The sequence below is a fragment of the Procambarus clarkii genome, chromosome 1, assembly GCF_040958095.1.
Source record: "Procambarus clarkii isolate CNS0578487 chromosome 1, FALCON_Pclarkii_2.0, whole genome shotgun sequence".
NCBI classification, from domain to species: Eukaryota; Metazoa; Arthropoda; class Malacostraca; order Decapoda; family Cambaridae; genus Procambarus; species Procambarus clarkii.
In genome coordinates this window covers 50,151,555-50,161,541 of record NC_091150.1, presented here as the reverse complement: position 1 = coordinate 50,161,541, position 9,987 = coordinate 50,151,555, and the positions used below count along the sequence as shown (strand labels likewise).

General features: G+C 38.4%; 1 protein-coding gene across 1 annotated transcript in view; it reads right to left on the bottom strand.

Moving 5' to 3' along the window:
• Window positions 1-6,418, bottom strand: part of LOC138355177 (killer cell lectin-like receptor subfamily B member 1B allele C) — a 16,535-nt gene extending 10,117 nt beyond the window's left edge. The window contains exon 1 of the mRNA XM_069310032.1: window positions 5,992-6,418. Within this exon, the coding sequence (XP_069166133.1) occupies window positions 5,992-6,190 (199 nt within the window). The 5' untranslated portion in view covers window positions 6,191-6,418. The remainder of the gene's footprint in view (window positions 1-5,991) is intronic.
• Window positions 6,419-9,987: the final 3,569 nt, after the last annotated feature.

Below are 9,987 nucleotides of genomic sequence, written 5' to 3'. Positions count from 1 at the left end.
TCGTTACCCTTTGAAATTTAGTTTGGTCAGAGAGTATGAGGTTTAGTTTTGCCAGATATTCGTCTTTTTTAAGAATGACATATATTGGCGACTTGTCACCTCTCCTGACGACTATCTCCTTGTTCTCACGAAGGCTCTTAGCTGCCGCTTTGAGCTCGGGGGACAGTATGGTGCCTCTGTAGTTGCCTCGATTCTTTCCTCCTGCAATAAGTTCTACTTGTAAGGTGTCTTTGGTAAGGTGTCACACCACCCTCCAAATTGCTGTGGCCCTAGGTGTATTTGTAGGTGTATTTGCGGCGAGATGGTGGCCGACAGGTACGGCCAGCTTGGCCTACTCTGCCAAAGCACAGGGGGATGGCACTCGAGGGACAGTTAAGTTTGCGAAATCATCAAGAGTAGCCTCACCACAGCTTGATGCCCAGCCGAGAGAGAGAGAGCCCTGTTACTTAATGCCCCGTAACTCTGATGCTCTTATTGGTCGTCCAGATGGTATCACAGTGAGCCCCCGGAAGAATGGCAAGCAGTTGGTGTGGGACTACACGTGCGTATCAATCCTGGCTAACACTTACATTGACTTCAGTGTTGCACAACCAGGTGGCGCTGCCACTCACAGGGAATCAGCCAAATCCCTTAGGTACTGAGAACTGGATCACCACTACAATTTTGTCCCTATTGCTTCTGAGACACTCGGCTGAGCCATAGCAATGCGTATCCGGGTACAGCTAGTCTATATAAATAAAAATGTAAATGTCCGTTTGTTCAAAATCGCTAATCTCCGAAAGTTCTTCGCCGATTGCTCTGAAATTTTGACATAATGTTCCATTCGCATATGAGTGTGTTCTTGTATACATATAATATAGATGTCGCGTCTGAATCAGGTAAAAACATGCTCTTTTGAAAAACTGTATTTTTCATGTGAGTTTTCATGTGAAGGAAATCTCAGAAACCGTTTTACCTATTGCTCAGAAATTTTGACACAACGTTGCATTCGAATACATGCGTGTTTTTATGTACCTACTATATACATGTCATACCTATGACAGATAAAAACATGCTAATTTTTTTATAAACAGCGCCATATGTTGGAGGTAAAAGCAACACATGCTGTAATTGTGCTTCACTGATTGCTTTGAAATTTTGATACAACGTTCCATTCGAATATGCGTGTGTTTTTATATACCTATTATAAAGCTGCCACACCTGTGACAGGTAAAAACTTGCTTTTTTGAAAAACAGTACCATCTGTTGACCGTAAGAGCAACACACACCATACTAAATATGTTATGATTCCATTTCAATGTTTCCGATTGCATTGATAAATGGAATTTTCATAGATTTCAATTTATTTTCATTTTGATTTAATAATTTTGTGTGAAATTGCGTTGGAATTGAGCTGTGTTGTTTACCATACTTTTCATTTCTCGAGTATAGTTTATTTGATATTTTTTCATTTTTTTATTTCGATTTTTTTAACTGTTCTCCTTATTTTTCAGTGATGGGAACATCAGATCATTTAATGTTTCCAATTTTTAGATGGGAACATCAGATCATTTGAGAACGCATCCGATGAAGGGAAAAGGGGATGGTGGGGAGGACGATGGGATGGGAGTGGGGGATGGTGGGAGGATGAGGGGATGGGGGAGGAGGTAATAGTGTGGAGGACGAGGGGATGGTGGGAACGAGGGGACAGGGAAGTGGAGAATGGTGGGGAGGACAAGGTGATAGGGGAGTAGGGTATGGTGAGGAGGACAAGGGGATGGAGGAGGGGGAATGGTGGGGAGGACGAGGGGGACAGGAGAGTGGGGGATGGTGGGGAGGATGAGAGGGATGGAGGAGTGGGGAATGGTGTTGAAAGTTTTGTTCACCTCATCCAAAACTGTTGTAACATATCACCTCACCCAAAATGCGAGTATAAAATGAAAGCTGTTTAAAATCATAGCATATTAGAACTCTGTTTAGAGTTTGCAGGTTATAGTTGTGTGTGTGTAAACTAAAGTCTTTGAAAATGTAATAAGTTATTACGAAACGCGTTCAAGTGTCGCGTCAGAATAGAAATAAAAATGAATTATGGAGAATTGATTTTTCAATTACCATCAACAGTGAAAAGAAACATAAGAAATATTGAGAAAATTCGTGTTAGAATTATTAATCTTCCTTTTTCGGTCATATTTAATAATATATATGTATATATATATATATATATATATATATATATATATATATATATATATATATATATATATATATATTTATATATATATATATATATATATATATATATATATATATATATATATATATATATATATATATATATATATATATGTCGTACCTAATAGCCAGAACGCACTTCTCAGCCTACTATTCAAGGCCCGATTTGCCTAATAAGCCAAGTTTTCATGAATTAATGTTTTTTCGTCTACCTAACCTACCTAACCTAACCTAACCTAGCTTTTTTTGGCTACCTAACCTAACCTTACCTGTAAATATAGGTTAGGTTAGGTTAGGTAGGGTTGGTTAGGTTCGGTCATATATCTATGTTAATTTTAACTTCAATAAAAAAAAATTGACCTCATACATAATGAAATGGGTAGCTTTATCATTTCATAAGAAAAAAATTGGAAAAAATATATTAATTCAGGAAAACTAGGCTTATTAGGCAAATCGAGCCTTGAATAGTAGGCTGAGAAGTGAGTTCTGGCTACTAGGTACGACATATATATATATATATATATATATATATATATATATATATATATATATATATATATATATATATATATATATATATATATGCAATTGACGATCACAAAACACTGATCATTTTATGCGGAAAATCCACAGAGAAATATGAAATGAGGTGAACGTTTCGGCTTTGTTAAAGCCTTTGTCAACACCAGACTGACTGACTGAGTCAGTCTGGTGTTGACAAAGGCTTTAACAAAGCCGAAACGTTCACCTCATTTCATATTTCTCTGTGGATTTTCCGCATATATATATATATATATATATGACAATGTCAGACCACGGAGGAAAAATGAAACAGGAATTTCCTTAAGTACTTTCGTATATTAAATACATCTTCAGAAGGTGAAGATGTCACCTTCTGAAGATGTATTTAATATACGAAAGTACTTAAGGAAATTCCTGTTTCATTTTTCCTCCGTGGTCTGACATTGTCACATTCTTAATCACGTGTTTATTTTCGTGATATACACACATATATATATATATATATATATATATATATATATATATATATATATATATATATATATATATATATATATATATATATATATATATATATATATATATATGTATATAATATATATATATATATTCTATAATATATATATTCCCCACATTGGCACCAGAGGTGGTACCCTCACAAACTTATATATATATATATATATATATATATATATATATATATATATATATATATATATATATATATATATATATATATATATATATATATATATATATATATATGAAATCACAGTAATGTGATGAATAAATGAGAAAACCACTAGGAGGCTGCTGAGGAGATTCGAACCCGCACACTGGTACACTTAGGCACAGGCTTCACCGAAAGCCTCGGAACTCCTAGAGGATTCAATGCAATCCCAGGTTGAATCGATTTTGAGTGTGTTGTGGTGTATTAGTGTAGGGCGCGTTCCCTACTCTAGCACACTATTCTAGGGGCACAACCCGTGCCCCTAGAAAGTACGTACACATAGTCAGTGAAAAGATTAGGATCTATTTTTCCTTGCCTCACTTCCGGGGCCCTGATCTGGAAATATTAGTATAAAGAATTAAGTTACAATTCAAGGTGGTGGCAGCGTCGATGTTTACATAACTCTGTGGTGGTGTTAGGTGGTAGGCTCTCTCTCTCTCTCTCTCTCTCTCTCTCTCTCTCTCTCTCTCTCTCTCTCTCTCTCTCTCTCTCTCTCTCTCTCTCTCCCTCTCTCTCTCTCTCTCTCTCTCTCTCTCCCTCTCTCTCTCTCTCTCTCTCTCTCTCTCTCTCTCTCTCTCTCTCTCTCTCTCTCTCTCTCTCTCTCTCTCTCTCTCTCTCTCTCTCTCTCTCTATATATATATATATATATATATATATATATATATATATATATATATATATATATATATATGTGAGAAGGCTGTATGAACGCGCAAGCCATATATCACTAAGAACTCTTTGACCCGGCCAGGATTCGAACCCATGCCGTCCAGGATCACCACTAAACGTACACAGTACCGTGACCACCGCACCAATGATCGTCTATAAGGATTGGTCAGTCATGGCTCTTATTAACTAAGCTCCCTGACTGACCAACCCCCGACGATACTCACGGATCCATTTGGGTACAGTTTTTCATCAAATTCTGGCGCATGCACGGGCCGCACTGAGTCTAACATGTGTGAGAAAGCTGCATGAACGCGCAAGCCATATATCACTAAGAACTCTTTGACCCGGCCAGGATTGGTGCGGTGGTCACGGTACTGTGTACGTTTAGTGGTGATCCTGGACGGCATGGGTTCGAATCCTGGCCGGGTCAAAGAGTTCTTAGTGATATATGGCTTGCGCGTTCATACAGCCTTCTCACATATATATATATATATATATATATATATATATATATATATATATATGTCGTACCTAGTAGCCAGAACGCACTTCTCAGCCTACTATGCATGGCCCGATTTGCCTAATAAGCCAAGTTTTCATGAATTAATTGTTTTTCGACAACCTAACCTATCTAACCTAACCTAACCTAACTTTTTCGGCTACCTAACCGAACCTAACATATAAAGATAGGTTAGGTTAGGTTAGGTAGGGTTGGTTAGGTTCGGTCATATAACTACGTTAATTTTAACTCCAATAAAAAAAATTGACCTCATACATAATGAAATGGGTAGCTGTATCATTTCATAAGAAAAAAATTTGAGAAAATATATTAATTCAGGAAAACTTGGCTTATTAGGCAAATCAGGCCTTGAATAGTAGGCGGAGAAGTGAGTTCTGGCTACTAGGTACGACATATATATATATATATATATATATATATATATATATATATATATATATATATATATATATATATATATATATATATATATATATACATATATATATATAAATATATATATATATATATATATATATATATATATATATATATATATATATATACATATATATATATAAATATATATATATATATATATATATATATATATATATATATATATATATATATATATGTCGTACCTAGTAGCCAGAATGCACTTTTCGGCCTACTATGCAAGGCCCGATTTGCCTAATAAGCCAAGTTTCCCTGAATTAATATATTTTCTCTAATTTTTATCAGATGAAATGATAAAGCTACCTATTTCATTATGTATGAGGTCAAATTTTTTTATTGGAGTTCAAATTAACGTAGATATATGACAGAACCTAACCAACCCTACCTAACCTAAGCTAACCTATCTTTATAGGTTAGGTTAGGTTAGGTAGCCAAAAAAGTTAGGTTAGGTTAGGTTAGGTAGGTTAGGTAGTCGAAAAACAATTAATTCATGAAAACTTGGCTTATTAGGCAAATTGGGCCTTGCATAGTAGGCTAAGAAGTGCGTTCTGGCTACTAGGTACGACATATATATATATATATATATATATATATATATATATATATATATATATATATATATATATATATATATATATATATATATATATATATTATACCATTTAGTAATATATATAAACATTATGAAGGACTTACGACAGCAAATGATCAACGTGCATATTACAGGCTTAACGTTGTTGAAGGTAATTTGGCACATCACTCACCCTTTCTGTTCTACATCCTAAAGGCACAGGATTTCATCCTCTCTATTCCGTGGCTCGAATCCCGCTCGATCATTACATCCCTGTACACTCCCATTTCCTATTCCAAATAGGTCTTGGCACATCCTTTCTCAACTCACCCAAGGCTTTGTCGATCCTGGAACTGATGAAGTAGGCCATTTGCCTCAGGTCATGGTGGATGTCCAGAATCTCTTCGTAAGCGTCGTTCAATATATCGGTAGCGTTCCACTCCACGTTTATGATCAGGTTCTGTCGCGAGGGTTTCCACAGGACGGCCACCACCAACGCCACGCTCAACTTCCAGGGCAGAGACGGCATTTTGGCGCGTTGAGCTCAGCAATATCGTCTGAGGCGAGCTGATATTCGCTCTCAGTGGAATCACAGCCTAGCGGGCGACGCCCCAGCGTTGCGGATTTATAAAAGACGAACGGGCGAGTTGTGGGCGGGACAAATGCTTTACTAGAACCCCGTAGAGTGAGAGATCTCGGAGGGGGTGTGTGTGGGCCGCAGCTGTGCCGGGGAGGTAGTGATGTTACTGGTAGTACCAAACCGCTGGCAGCCCCTAAAAGCAATCACACCCTCTCCTAGTTATGACAACAAGCTGGCAAAAGTGTATTCTTCAGGTTGCAATAAGGACGGCGATATTCTGGGTATATACACCGAGCAGGCGTGTGTGTATATATGGGGAGGTCAAAACATTGACCTGCGCGCTAGGTGATTTGCCAGCCTCCTCGCTCTTGTGTTTGTGGGTGAAAATATCCACCTCGCCCTTATGTTGGTGGATGAACATATTCACCTCGCCCTTGTGTTGGTGGATGAACATATTCACCTCGCCCTTGTGTTGGTGGATGAACATATCCACCTCGCTTACAATTCAGGTCCAGTGACGGAGGAACGCTTCGTTAACATCACTTCTCACATTTGTTGTTGTCGCTGAGAAATCTCCACACGCTTCATCGACGACATGTTGTCAGTGTAAATACTGAGCAACACAGCTCATCCCGAGGTACATGTACATCCCGCCTCTCAGTGTATATATATATACTGAGAAACAGTGTGCACTAAGCCTTTGTCTAAGTATTAGATTTTATATATATTTCAGTTTAAATTGAACACTGAGAGTTTACTATAGTCCTAGTCTGTGTTCTGGACTTATGTATACGTGCTGGATGGTCAATAAGCTGTTGTGGCGGCCTTAATAACCCTGCAGGAGTTGATAGGCCTTCATAACCCCTTCAGAGGGTGATAGGCCTTCATAACCCCTTCAGAGGGTGATAGGCCTTCATAACCCCTTCAGAGGGTGATAGGCCTTCCGGTCATCACCACACCAAACAGAACCAATACTTGAAATTTAACGTAGGCCTGATATATATCTATATAAATAGAAATGTTTGTTTGTTCAAAATCGCTAATCTCCGAAAGTTCTTCACCGATTGCTTTGAAATTTTCACACAACGTTCCATTCGCATCCGAGCAGGTTTTTATATACATACTATATTGATGTCACGTCTGTGATGGTAAAAAAAAAAACATGTTTTTTCTGAAAAACTGTGTTTTCATGTGAGGGAAATCTTTGAAACCTCTTCACCGATTGCTTTGAAATTTTGACACAACGTTGCATTCGAATAGGCGCGTATTTTTATATATCTACTATATACAAGCCTCACCTGTGACAGGAAAACACCTGGGTTTTTTTTAACAGCGCCATCTGTTGGACGTAAGAGCAACACACGCTTAAATATCCGAAAGTTCTTCACCGATTGCTTTGAAATTTTGACACAACGTTGCATTCGAATAGGTGCGTCTTTTTATATACCTGCTATATAGATGCCAGCCCTGTGACAGGTAAAAACATGAGGTTTTGAAAAACAGCGCCATCTGTTACACATAAAATCAACACATGCTATACTAAATATGTTACGATTTCATTTCAATGTTTCTGATTTCATTGATAAATTGAATTTTCATGAATTTCGATTTATTTTAATTTTGATTTAATTATTTTGTGTGACATTGCCTTGGAATTGAGCTGTGTTGTTCACCATACCATTTATTTTGTGAGTATAGTTTATTTTTTTATTTTTTCATTATTTTCATTTCGTTTTTTGAACAGTTTGTCTTATATTTCAGTGATGGGAACATCTGGGGCCAGATTCACGAAGCAGTTACACAAGTACTTATGAACGTTTACATCGTTCCTCAATCTTTGATGGCTTTGCTTACATTTATTAAACAGTTTACAAGCATGAAATCTTGCCAATCAACTGTTGTTATTGTTAAAAACAGCCTCCTGGTGCTTCGGAGCTCATTAACTGTTTAATAATTGTTAACAAAGCTGCCAAAGATTGAGAAAAGACGTACAGGTTCGTAATTGTTTGCGTAACTTCTTCGTGAATCTAGCCCCAAATCATTTGATGTTCACAATTTTCTGATGGGAACATCAGATCATTTGATCATCAGATGAGGGAGTGGGGAATAGTGGGAAGGACGAGGAAACGGGAGTGGTGGATGGTGGGGAGGACAAGGGGATAGGGGAGGGGTAATGGTGGGGAAGGACGAGGGGACAGGGGAGTTGGGGATGGTGGAGGACAAGAGGAATGAAGAATGGTTGGGAGGACAAGAAGATAGGGGAATGGGGGATAGTGGGGAGGACAAAGGGACGGGAAAGGGGGGAATGGTAGGGAGGATGAGGGGACGGGGGAGTGGGGGGATAGTGGGGAGGACGAGGGGATGGTGGAGTGGAGGATGAAGGGGAGGAAAAAAGGGACGAGGGAGTGAGGAATGGTTGGGAGGATGAGGGGACTGGGGAGGGGGGGAATGGTGGGGGAGGACTGGGAGACAAGGGGAAGGTTGCTGTGGCTCAGCAACGCACATGTGCTGCTGAGCCATACCAACGGATGGCCAGGTACAGCTAGTAATAACACATAATGGAGAATAACATTAATATATATTTGAGAAACTGTCGTTAACAGGGTTTGAAGACAGCTGATAAATATGCCTCTGAGGATGGGTACAGCTTGAACAAGCTTGAAGATGGCTTGAGAGCGGGTATGGCTTGAAGGAGCATGGCTTGGGGATGAGAAGACTTGCACAAACAACTCTTTACACTAATTTACCATCTAGCCATTTAACCATTCTCGCCCTTACGGCAGCCACCCCGAAGGGTTGGTTCCTTTGTTAATATTTCGCAAGTATTGTAATAACAAAAACTATCTCACACAAAATAATCCTAATATATGTGTTATGGTTCTGAATATAATTTGGCTTAAGTTATTTACGGGTTTTGGTTTCCTCGACATTTATAAGTGTTTAGAATAAGTGAGAGATGCACTTTGAAAAGTACATTTGGAACAATGAAAGTGAATGAAGCACTGTTGGAGAACAAGTGGAACGTCAATAGTTGAGAGACGTATTAGAAAGTGTTCTTCATTTGATGAAAACCCACACTTGTGTATTTGTGAGATTTATGTAAAGATATAATACCAAATCTTTCGCACTCTGCTGAGTGCTTTGTCAAGGTCTGCGTGTGGTTTACGACGAGGCTTACATCCCAACATCTAATCCCTAGACGTTTCAACGTCTAGTAAAGTCTTCATTAGACGTTGAGATGTAAGTCTCGTCCTAAGCCACACACTCAGACCTTGACAAAGCACTCAAGAAACTGTAAAAGACTTGGTATAATATCTATACATAAATCTCACAAATACACAAGTGTGGGTTTTCTCCTCTGTTATCATGTCTGTGAGAAGACATTACCATTACTTAAGTGTTGTATGTTATCATGTCTGTGAGAAGACATTATCATTACTTAAGTGTTCTATGTTATCATGTCTGTGAGAAGATATTACCATCACTTAAGTGTTCCTTACTAATAACCCAATAGGCGACAACTCAATTTACGTACTTTCTATTTAAGATATGAGGACTAGAGAGAGGTTATGGGTTCGATTTCCAGTTAAGCTGAAACTTTGGGAAAATTCCTTGATACCTTCATCACTGTCGAGCCTCCTGCAGCCTCAATCCGGGCCTAAATTGCCTAGTAAATTGAGTCACGAGGGAATGATGTGACCCTTCCTCAGGCTCAGCTCGTCCAAGCTCCGGCTGACCCCAACCCA